The 12,505-nt window shown below is 36.5% G+C and overlaps 2 protein-coding genes across 2 annotated transcripts; one reads left to right on the forward strand and one right to left on the reverse strand.

Moving 5' to 3' along the window:
* Nucleotides 1-6,662: 6,662 nt before the first annotated feature.
* LOC146918616 (uncharacterized) lies at nt 6,663-7,814 on the forward strand. Its single transcript, XM_085722074.1, has one exon. It carries the CDS (start codon nt 6,663-6,665, stop codon nt 7,812-7,814), a length of 1,152 nt encoding a protein of 383 aa, XP_085578200.1.
* Nucleotides 7,815-8,171: 357 nt separating this feature from the next.
* Nucleotides 8,172-11,996, reverse strand: LOC146918617 (4-coumarate--CoA ligase-like 6). The gene is made up of 6 exons (XM_085720252.1): nt 10,879-11,996; nt 10,088-10,277; nt 9,283-9,428; nt 9,104-9,171; nt 8,868-8,970; nt 8,172-8,750 (listed from the first exon to the last, which is right to left on the reverse strand). Exons 1-6 carry the CDS (start codon nt 11,947-11,949, stop codon nt 8,637-8,639), a joined length of 1,692 nt encoding a protein of 563 aa, XP_085576378.1. The 5' UTR covers nt 11,950-11,996; the 3' UTR covers nt 8,172-8,636.
* Between the last annotated feature and the right edge of the window lie 509 nt (nt 11,997-12,505).

Below are 12,505 nucleotides of genomic sequence, written 5' to 3' on the forward strand. Positions count from 1 at the left end.
CTTATCTTCAAAAAGCGTTGACATTGTACTATGTACGAACTGTACAACCACCTTCTCCACTACTCTGTTTTGTGTCCACACCACAAGACAAGAAAACAGCTCCAGAATAACAGCTATGCCTGCAAAGACGTTCCTTCACAATGGGAATGGATTTCAAATTGGTTCTTCATAGGACAACAACCAAATCAGGCAAAAGATCATTGGTGAAAGATCAAGCTTCAACAACGACTCTTTTGATGTGCTGGCAATTTCACAACGTCTCTTTCACACCTCTATATAAAGGAGTGAAGACTTAGAGATTTGGTAATGTTGAACGAAAGACTCTCAACATTTTTACAAGTGTCAAACCTCTGCTGAAATTGTTCTGCATTCACTTAGAATTTCTGTTTCTCAAAGTTCTTATCTTAGAAATTCTTAAGTCTTAGAGTCTGTATCTGATTGTATTGTGAGCACCTCTGATTGTATATCAAGTGTTCAACCTCAAACATTATTTTTGTAATCTTGTTTGTTTAGAAGTCTCTTGCAGTTGTGCTTGAGCATAGAAGTCTCTTGATTGTGTTCTTGAGCATAGGAAGACTCTTGTGAAGTGTGCTTGAGCAAAGGAAGTCTCTTGCTGTGTGCTTGAGCAATTGTAATCAGATATTACATTCTAGTGAAATCTCCTTGGAAGTGCAAGGGGGACTGGACTACTTCCGGATTGTGGAAGGAACCAGTATAATTGTTTTGTGTCTTTCTTCTTTCCTTTCTCTCTGTCTTTATTCCGCTGCATACGCTCCTGACCACTTTCTTCAGAAGCAGTTCTTCAAGCTTCTGAACCTAAGTGTTCTGAGTTTTAGAGAAAACAGAGAATCGTCTAACACAATTCAACCCCCCCCCCCCCCCTTCTTGTGTTTTTCTCACCTTCAATTGGTATCAGAGCCTTGGTATGTTGTCTCAACACTTAACAGTGTAACAGAAAAAGATCTGAGAAAAACATGTCTGGTGAATCTCCTATTCCTACTCCTGGTCGTAGTCATCATACTGTGGCTTATGATTACAGTGACAGTAAGAAATCCAGTGTTGGAAAGATTCCAAAGTTCAATGGAAATGCTGAAGAATTTTCTTGGTGGAAAACCAACTTCTACAGTTATATCAAGAGTTTAGATGAAGAACTATGAGATATACTTGAAGATGGTGTTGGTGACTTGGTTCTTGATGAAGAAGGAGCTGCTGTTGATAGAAAGAAACATACTCTTGAGTTGAAGAAACTCTACAAGAAGCATCATATTATCAGAGGAGCACTTGTCACTGCTATTCCTAAAGCAGAGTATATGAAGATGAGTGACAAGTCGACTGCTAAAGCTATGTTTGCTTCTCTCTGTTCAAACTATGAAGGTAGCAAGAAGGTCAAAGAAGCAAACGCTCTTATGTTGGTTCATCAGTATGAGTTGTTCAAGATGAAGGATGATGAAACGATTGAGGAGATGTACTCAAGGTTTCAAACCTTAGTCTCTGGACTACAAATACTGAAGAAGAGTTATGTTGCTTCTGATCATGTGAGCAAGATACTCAGAAGTTTGCCTGTTAGATGGAGACCAAAAGTGACTGTCATTGAGGAAGCTAAAGATTTAAACACTTTAAGTGTCGAAGATCTTGTTAGTTCTCTCAAAGTTCATGAGTTAAGTCTTAATGAACATGAGTCTACTAAGAAGAGTAAATCAATAGCCCTTCCATCCAAAGGCAAGTCATCAAAAGCTCTCAAAGTAGTTGAATCTGAAGAAGAAGAAGAACCATCTGGTTCAGACTCTGAAGAAGATGTTGCTGAGATGGCTATGCTCTCTAACAGACTTCAGTATCTGGCCAAGAAGAACAGAAAGTTTCTGACCAGAAGGGGTAACTCAGGAAGCTCAAGGAAAGAAGATCAGAAGGGATGCTTCAACTGTAAGAAGCCTGGACATTTTATTGCTGATTGCCCTGATCTTCAGAAGGAAAAGTCAAAGGACAAGTCAAAGAAGTCAACATTCAAACCAAGCAAATTCAAGAAGCAGATTAAGCAGAGTTTAATGGCAACCTGGGATGATTTGGAAAGTGAATCTGGATCTGATAAAGACGAAGCTGATGAAAGTGAAAAGATAGCTGTTGGGCTAGTAGCTACAACAACTTCAGAAGCTGGATCAGAATCAGATTCTGAAGATGAAAACGAGGTATATTCTAAAATTCCCAGAGATGAAATTGTTGAATCACTTAAAGAACTTCTTACACATTTTGAAGTAAGAACCAATGAGTTGAAGGATTTAAAAGAAAAATATGCTGATTTAGTAAAACAGCAAAAATCAACTCTATTGGATCTGAAAGCTTCTGAAGAAGGACTTAGGGGCTTTGACTTCATTTGTAAAACTTACGAAGATAAGCTTAGGTTCTTGTGTCAGAAGCTACAAGAAAAGTGTACTAAAAAACCTTTAAGCAACCATGAAATTGCTCTTGAAGATTTTATCATGTATGGTATTGACAGAAGCAGAGTTGCTTCAATGATTTACAGCATTTACAGAAACAGTGGCAGAGGGATTGGTTTTTCAGGAGGGAAACCTAATGAAATCAATCTCAAAGCATGTTGTGAATGTATCAGGGAAGGATTGAAAACCTTCTTTGTACCTGAAGGTGCTGAGTTGGAAATTGTTGTTCAATCAAAACCTGAAGCTTCTGGCTCTAAGGCTAAGATTACTTCAAAGCCAAAGAACTCTAAGCCAAAGGCTATGATCAACTCTGATTCCAAGACTTCAAAGATCAGGATTCTAAAGAGATCAGAACCTGTTCCTCAGAGTCTGGTGAAACCAAAATCTGAGGTTTTGAAGTCTAAGTTTCAGAAGAAGACAGTTACTGCTTCTGAAGTACCAAAACCAAAGGTTGTTAAACCTAAAATGATGGTTAACCAGAAGCAACCCAACTCACAGCACAAGGTACAAGAAGTGAAGAGTAAAACTTCTAGTACTAACCTGAGAGGACGCGTAAGACAATGGGTACCTAAATCTGAAAATGTCAATATTGCAGGTATGTCTAAGAGCAAAGGAGAAACAAAAATCATGGTACCTAGACAACGGTTGCTCAAGACACATGACAGGAGAGAAATCCATGTTCCTCAGCCTAACAATGAAAGAGGGGGGAAATGTGAAGTTTGGAGGCAACCAGTCTGGCAAGATCATAGGTACAGGAACTATTGGTAATTCCTCTACCTCAATTAATAATGTTTGGTTGGTAGATGGTCTTGAACATAACCTTTTGAGCATTAGTCAATTTTGTGACAATGGTTATGATGTGTTATTTGAAAAAGCCAACTGTACTGTAATCAACAAAGAAGACAAATCCATTGTGTTCAAGGGAAAGAGGGTAGAAAATGTCTACAAAATCAATTTTTCTGAACTGGCTGACCAGAAGGTGATTTGCCTTCTGTCAGTGAATGATAAGAAATGGATGTGGCACAGAAGGTTGGGACATGCTAACTGGAGATTAATCTCTAAGCTCAGCAAGTTACAACTTGTCAAAGGCCTTCCAGACATTGACTATCATTCAGATGCACTTTGTGGTGCATGCCAGAGAGGGAAAATTGTGAAATCATCTTTTAAATCTAAAGACATTGTTTCAACCTCCAAACCCTTGGAACTACTTCATATTGATTTATTTGGACCAGTTAGCACTGCATCCTTATATGGAAGTAAATATGAATTGGTTATTGTTGATGATTACAGTAGATAGACTTGGGTAAAATTCCTAAAGAGTAAAGATGTTGCTTGTGATGTATTCAGTAGTTTCTGCACTCAAATTCAATCTGAAAAGGAAACTAAGATTTTGAAAATCAGAAGTGATCATGGTGGAGAGTTTGAAAACGAGTCATTTGAAGCTTTTTGTGAAAAACATTGAATTGTCCATGAATTCTCTTCTCCTAGAACTCCACAACAAAATGGGGTTGTAGAAAGAAAGAATAGAACTTTACAAGAAATGGCCAGAACCATGATTCATGAAAACAGTTTAGCAAAACATTTTTGGGCAGAAGCAGTGAATACGGCATGTTATGTCCAGAACAGGATCTATATCAGACCTATTTTGGAGAAAACAACATATGAACTCTTTAAAGGAAGAAAACCCAATATCTCTTACTTTCATCAATTTGGATCTACATGTTACATTCTGAATAACAAGCTCTACCTAAAGAAATTTGATGCCAAGGCCCAAAGAGGAATCTTCTTAGGTTACTCTGAAAGGTCAAAGGCATACAGAGTGTATAATTCAGAAACACTTTGTGTTGAAGAATCTATGCACGTTAAATTTGATGACAAAGAGCTTGAAGATAAAACTTTAAAGCAAGATGAAAGTTTTGCAGAGATACAGGTTCCTGAAAGTACTCCAGAACCTGATCAGATAGCTGAATCTGAAGATAGTCCAGAAGTTGAACCCACATCAGAAGCTCAAGATGAAGCTGTTTCTGATGAAGCACAAGATGGCTCAGATCAAGCAGATCCTCCCAGAAACACATTCAAGCACAAGTCTTCACATCCTGAGTTCACATCCTGAGGAGCTAATCATTGGAAACAAAGATAGTCCAAGAAGAACAAGATCATACTTCAGACAGGAAGATTCAATGATTGGACTAATATCAATGATTGAACCTACAACAGTTGATGAAGCACTTTCAGATGATGGATGGATCTTAGCTATGCAAGAAGAGCTTAATCAATTTCAAAGAAATGATGTGTGGGATCTGGTACCCAAACCTCAGCACAAGAACATTATTGGAACAAAATGGGTATTCAGAAACAAGTTGAATGAGCAAGGAGAAGTAACAAGAAACAAAGCAAGACTTGTTGCACAAGGTTATAGTCAACAAGAAGGCATTGACTATACTGAAACATTTGCTCCAATTGCAAGATTGGAAGCAATCAGGTTACTTCCTTCCTATGCAGTTAATCATGGCATAATATTATATCAAATGGATGTCAAGAGTGCATTTCTTAATGGTGTCATTGAAGAAGAAGTGTTTGTCAAACAACCTCCTGATTTTGAGGATCTTAAGTATCTTGAACATGTTTTTAAACTTAAGAAATCACTATATGGCTTGAAACAAGCTCCCAGAGCTTGGTATGATAGACTAAGTAATTTCTTAATCAAAAATGATTTTAAAAGAAGACAGGTTGACACAACACTCTTCAGAAGGACCCTTGGGAAATATATTCTTGTTGTGCAAATATATGTTGATGATATAATATTTGGTTCTACTAATGCATCTCTTTGCAAGGAATTTTCTAAGTTAATGCAGGATGAATTTGAAATGAGCATGATGGGAGAGCTGAAGTTCTTCCTGGGCATTCAAATCAATCAATGTAAAGATGGAGTTTATGTTCATCAATCAAAGTATACAAAGGAGCTTCTGAAGAAGTTCAAGCTTGAAGATTGTAAAGTTATGAACACTTCAATGCATCCTACGTGCACCTTAAGCAAAAAAGATGAAGGAGCTAAAGTAGATCAAAAGTTGTACAGAGGTATGATTGGTTCTTTGTTATACCTCACTGCATCTAGGCCAGATATTTTATTCAGTGTATGCTTGTGTGCAAGATTCCAATCAGATCCTAGAGAATCTCATATGACTGCTGTCAAGAGAATCTTCAGGTATTTGAAGGGAACAACTAATCTTGGACTCCTTTATAGGAAATCCTTAGATTATAAGCTAATTAGATTCTATGATGCTGATTATGCTGGTGATAGGGTTGAAAGAAAGTCAACCAGTGGCAATTGTCAATTTCTGGGTGATAATTTTATATCCTGGGCTAGCAAAAGACAAACAACTATTGATATGTCTACAGCAGAAGCAGAATACATTTCAGCTGCAAGTTGTTGTACACAACTACTTTGGATGAAACATCAGTTGGAAGACTATCAGATTATTCTTAACAATATTCCCATTTATTGTGATAATACTGCTGCTATTTGTTTGTCTAAAAATCCAATTTTGCATTCAAGAGCTAAGCATATTGAAATCAAACACCATTTTATCAGAGATTATGTTCAGAAAGGAATTTTAGATATACAATTCATTGATACTGAGAATCAATGGGCTGATATATTTACTAAGCCTTTAACTGTTGAAAGATTTGATTTTATAAGAAAAAATTTGAACATGCACTTTGTGTCTGATTAAAAGATTGCTTGCTCCTGAATAGGATTTTAGGTTCTGAAGCCAGTTCAGAAGCTATGGTCCATCAGAAGCTCTTTATTGAGGTTCTGAGGAAAATACACTTCTGATGATGACGTCAGCATCTGAAGTTCAGAAGCTGGATTTTATGCTCCTGAATAGCTGAGTTAGTGGAAACGCTGGAGGTTACTTTATTTGGTAAATAATGGCCCACTAACTTGGCAGTTACTCTGAGAACTTCTGACGTGGCCTGTCTGTATTGGTGTATAACTTAAAAGGGCAATGATGATTTAATAGCTTTGAAAATACTTTCACGCGCCCCAATTGTCATTAATGTTATGTTTGTTTGTCTCTTTACTGAATTGCAATCGTTTTTACTTTTAACACATTGACAATTCACACACTACTCACTTCACAACAAACACTTTTCTTTCAAACCTATTCTTGCGAAGTAAGCGCAATCTTCAACCTTAGAACCCTAAATCATCATCATCATCATTCAATGGCGTCATCAAGCTCCAATCCACAAGACATTCCACAATCTACTTCAAGCATGCAACAACAACATGGTGCTCCAGAACCAGGATTTGTAATCAAACCAAAGACCATGACCATTCCGGTTGAATCTCTAAAGATTCAAATAAAGAAACCAGTTGACTTCACCTCTCTTGAGAGATACAAGGTGAACATGGAAGCCTACGTCAAACCTCAAAAGCTATATGGCTACTTCCGTATGTTTAATGGACCAACATATGAGAATCTAGTAAAGGATTTTTGGTTAAGGGCGGAAGTCTACGACTGTGAAGCTGCTAAGTTAGAAGAAGAGCAGGTTGTAGAGAGAGATCCTAGTCTGAAAGGGAAGACTAGAGAAGAGATGGGTTTGGAACCTTTTGGAGACATGGAGATAAGATCAGCTGTGATGGGTATTCCAGTTACCATCACTGAAAAAGCCATTTCAAAAGAATGCAGAGTTTCTGCTAAAGGTAGATTTCAATGGGATGTCAAGGATGATGTCCTGTTAGAAAGCTACGTAAGATTGTTCTGCGAAGGAAACCCAAAGGCTAAGACTACTGAAATGGAGGATTGTCACAGGCTGCTTTTGAAGTTTTGCGCTAATTGCTTCTTTCAAAGAGGAGGAGGAGCTGATCAACCTAATCAGGATCATCAACTGGCTCTGTACTTCATGGCCACTTTTGATATGATAAACATTCCTAGATACATCATGCATCATCTGTGCTTGGCTATCAAGGAAGGAATTAACAAGGGAAGGAAGCAAGTACCTTGTGCAAAGCTTCTATCTGAGATCTTCCACCAAGGAAGGCTGTTGGAGATCTTGAGGAAATATAAACGAGCTTCTGACAGCTGCTTTAAGATTACAACATCTGACAAGATCTTAAACAGCAAGACCTTGTATGCTATGAAGATCATCAGCAAACCCCCTAGTGATGAGAATTGGATGGAAAAGTCCATTACTAATTCAGATTGTATTAAGAATTTCCCTTCCATTCTTCGAGAGAACAATCCTGAAATCTTGGCTGGTCTGGTAGCTGCTCATGCCAGAGAATCAGAAGCCAACTCTCAAGCTGATGAAGGATATAATTCTATAATTATTTGTTATATGTTTATATCTATTTTTCATCATAACAAACTCTAAGAGTTAGTTACAACTGATTTTGTCATTAGGGTTCCTAATAACTTGTGGTTCAAGTGACTGTTGTGCCCTAGCGTGTTCTTTTCCTTATTGGCTAGCAGGTTTGACTCTAACTCCTTGACATCTTGTTTCAATAGCTAATTTGAACGCAGTTGTACCGACAGAAATTTTCCAAGTATTGTAAACCAACGACTCAGAATTGATTGTTTCAAGTACGAGTGATCCTTGTTCCTTTTATTACACTGCTGAATCCTGAATGATTCTGTTATTAGTGTCATATCATTTGTTTTGATTACTTGGGACGTTTCTTTGCCTGAAGAAAAATAAGGTATTAACTTCTAATAATAACCTTATCAAAGATTTCAAGTGAAAGCACCTTCCACCACCAAAAATCTTAACCACTGAATTGAAAAGTATGACACAACAGGCACAAATAATATTGTTGTGTTTATAATTTTACACATAACTATTCTTGTGAGCTTCCATGCATCAAGAGTTCAAAAGTAATTTCTCTAGTGCATTTACAAGGATCTCTTACTATAACTGACTAAAGGTGTACGGGGCAGAGTAATTGATGGTTTTTTTTTTCCTTCTGGTTTTTGAACTTTCTATAGTCTCTGTCATTGATAAGTAAATAAATAAAATGTGCAGAATAGAAATTTTGGTATCTTAATATTTAGACACGATGTTCTTCATTCCTTTAAAAAGATGTACTCATGATGCATGTACTAAAAAATTCAATAGTCCACCAATTTCATGTTATGGTAACCCGCCATGTATTGTCTTTCTTTGGTAATTTTTCATTATACGCATTAAAAAAATGCCCTAGAGTTTAGAAGTCAAGCAATGCCTGAGCTGCTTTCGGAGGATCTTCCCAATCGGAGACCTTGGTATCTTGTCGGTGAAGAACACCTTCCGGACCTTCTTGTATGGAGCAACCTGCCAGAAGAAAAAAATAAAATAAAGGGTTAAAATGTGAAAAGCATGACATTGATTCAAGTAGTAATATCAATTCAAATATCATAAAAATCATGTCTGTCCAATCAAAAGAAGAACCTGCTCAGCAACATAATCGACCACATGCTTCGGAGAAAGTACACTTCCAACCTTCTTGACAACAAATGCGACTGGAATTTCCCCAGTTTCTTCATCTTCGGCACTAATATGGAAAAATGATGTAACATTTGAGGTTATAATCAAATGTCCAAAGAGGCACTTTAGAAGATTAGGAATGACTGCATTTTCTATAGATTGTAGAAGCGAAGACATAAATGAAGTGTTCATATACTTACGCTGTAACGGCTGCATCGACTATTTCAGGATGCAAAATCAACACAGCTTCTAGATCAGCAGGAGCAATCTGTAACAGATCATGTGTCATACAAAGTGTTTGTTTCAGTAAAATTCTGCATTTCTCGTTAATCTATCATCACTTTTCTTTATAAAATTTAATAAACCTAAAAGTAGATACCTGAAATCCCTTGTATTTGATAATGTCTTTCAAGCGATCAGCCAAATGTAAATATCCATCCTGATCAAAATAAACAATATCTCCTGTATGTAACCAACCATCTTTATCAATTGTTGATATAGTAGCTTCCTCATTATTCAAGTATCCTGAGAATTAAAGGAAAGAGTTTGATTAACAATTTTAATTGGACAAATAGCAGCAAGACAAGAAAAAAGAAGGTACAGGTAGGCTAAGGAATAAGGCAGAAACAAAAGTTATTATAGCAATGAAACAGTTGACTCCAAGAGAAATTTACTTCAGTTTTCCCATCTAGTGAAAAAAGGCCTTGATTGTTGTTGTTCGCTATCTAAACTAAATTGAAAGAAAACTTTCATTAACATTTTACTGATAAGGAGATGTATATGTATCTTTCAACTGAATTCGCGTCAATAGTTGCACTACAACACTGATAAGGAGATGTATATGTATCTTTCAACTGAATTCGCGTCAATAGTTGCACTACAACAACAGATGAGTGTATAGCATCACTCTAGAAGAATAAAATGTCTACTAAACTAACATGATATTTCTCAAGGACACAGGCCTTTAGTTAAGCGATAACAAATATAGAGCAAATATAGTAAAGGGGAGGTAGTTTTGACATAAAGGTTTGAGTTGCTGCAGTGGTGTGACTAACGTTCAGGTTCCAGCCATTGAATCAACCTCATGCAAATCTAGGGTAAGATTGGCTACTATAGACAAGACCTTTATATTACTCCCGTGTTTTACTTTTTAATATCTATTCAGAAAAATACAGATTTTTTACCTCTCATAATAGAAGGCCCTCTCAACCAAAGCTCACCGCAGCTGCCTGGGGGCAAAAAAGTACCATTGTTCCAGTCTACCACTTTTGCCTCCGTGTTTGGAGCCAACAACCCTATTGACGAATAGTTGTGAATCTTTTCAGTATTGAAGCCACGTGTTCCCACTGCAGTCGACTCAGTCATTCCATAACCCTGAAAAGAAACAATCTTACAGCTATTAATAATCTAGGAAAACAACATTATTATCATAAACAAATAAAGTTCAACTTTTATGATCTAGAATTTGTTGTGGATGTGAACATCAATGGCACAAAAAGAGTATTATGAAAACAAATTGTTTGAGCTTGTCTACTGGCATAAGTTTTGCGAGACTGTTTGGGAGAACTTATGAAAATAGCTTTTTTGACATTTTTCCTTAGTTCTGTTCAGCTTATTTTTATAAGTTATCCAAGATAGCTTATGAAAACGACTTTTAACATATACAAAAACAATTTTACTTTATTTTATTTTTTGCTATAGAAATAGCTTATGTATGTGTATATAGAAGTGCTTATTATGATAAGCGCTTATGCTATAAGCACCAAATAAGTTGTTTAGCCAAACAGGCCCTATATAACAGTTGCTATTAAATTTTTAAAGCTCACACGTTCTCTCATAATTAAATGAAATAATCAGCATTTAGCTACTACCAACAATAACAAAGAAAAATAACTATTAACTCAAGCAATCATATAAACGATGGAGCATTACTTGCATTCTCTAATTAAGACTATTCTATTCAAAGGTTCTTTACCTGTATAAAATCAACGTTAGGGAAAGCATGGACAAAACTACTAATAACTCCTATGCTCAAAAGCGCTGCACCGCAAGAGACCTGTCTCAAACTCTGCAACTTACTTCCATTAACACCCTTTGCCTTCATTGTCAATGCCGACAACATCGGTGGAACAACAGGAAAGTGTGTAACATTATATTTGTCAATCACCCTAATAACCTCATCAATGTCAAATTTCCTCATTACAATGACTGTAGAGCCCAACGACAATAATCCCGCAGCAAAGAGCGATAAACCATACACATGAAACATTGGCAAAACAGCTAGAAACACACACTTGGAACAAGAGTAATCATATTGAGAAGCTTCAAATCTCACAAAAAGCTCAACCATAGAAATAAGATTTCTATGAGTTAAAACAACTCCTTTGCTCACACCTGTAGTCCCAGATGAATACAATATACCAGCAGTATCTTCCTGTTTAATAACTACCCTTTGAGGCAAATCAAATTTACCATAAAGAAGGTTAAAAAAACTTGAGAAACACTCATTCCTCAAATCCTTCTCATTTTCTGGCACAGCAATAATGGGATTAATGCCACCTAATAGCTCTAGTTTCTTGACATTTTCAGGTATAGTAAAAGCAAAACTCACACCACACTCTTGAACCTGTTTACGAATTTCGCCAACACTACTAAGAGGATTCAATGGTGTAAAAACAGCACCTAAATACAGAACAGCCAATAGTATAACAGGGTAATAAATTGAATTTGGAAGTAGAAGCAAAACAACATCACCTTGTGAAACACCCATTTTGTGTAAAGCAGAAGCCATGGATTTGACTAAAGGTAACAACTTTGAGTGAGAAATGGAAGACCCAGATGAAGAATCAATAAGGGCTAAAACCCCATCATGAGGGTGTGAAAAAATGAAGGAAACAATGTCAAGAAAAGGGTCAGTTGGAAGATTTCTAGGAGTGTGTATACTGTTGTAAATTCCAGTTTTTGATGAATACCAATGAGGGTGAGGGTGTTGAGTGATCATGTTGTTTTGGGTGATTTCACAGTTTAAATTTGCAGCAGAAGCCATTGATTTTCAGAAAAGAGAACGGTTTTGTGGTGTAAAATGTTGAATGTGGTAATAAAGATTGAAACTTTGGCAATAAAATAGTGAAATAGAAAAAGGGTGTTGTGTTTTTTGAGGCTGTGGCTTGAGTGTGAAGGTTTTGTGTTTGTGGAAATGGGGATATGAAAAGGAACGTAATAGCTACGTTTAGGGACTATAATCATAATGTTGGGGATTTGGAATATTTGGTGTGAAGAAAAAGGGTGAAATTGTCTTTGTTGGGATCCTAAGAATAGGGTTGGAAATTTCTGTACGCATTTGGCTCTCAAGTTGGGTCAGAACTCAGAAGCTTTTTCCCGCACACATGATAAAGACAAAAAATTAAACAAAACCAAGGAAAAGGGCATTAAAATATGCAACAACAAAAAAAAAAACTAATATCCAAAATTCATTATTGGTCATATTTTTGTGTGTGAAAAAAAGGTTTGGTAATACGAAGTTTGACCTAAAGAGTTACTCATATTTTAGGAGTTTGATTAAAAGAGTTTGGGTCATATTAACTTGTATGGCACATGTTAAG

The sequence above is a fragment of the Medicago sativa genome, chromosome 6, assembly GCF_051527215.1.
Source record: "Medicago sativa cultivar Bolivia chromosome 6, Bolivia_mono, whole genome shotgun sequence".
Taxonomy (NCBI): domain Eukaryota; kingdom Viridiplantae; phylum Streptophyta; class Magnoliopsida; order Fabales; family Fabaceae; genus Medicago; species Medicago sativa.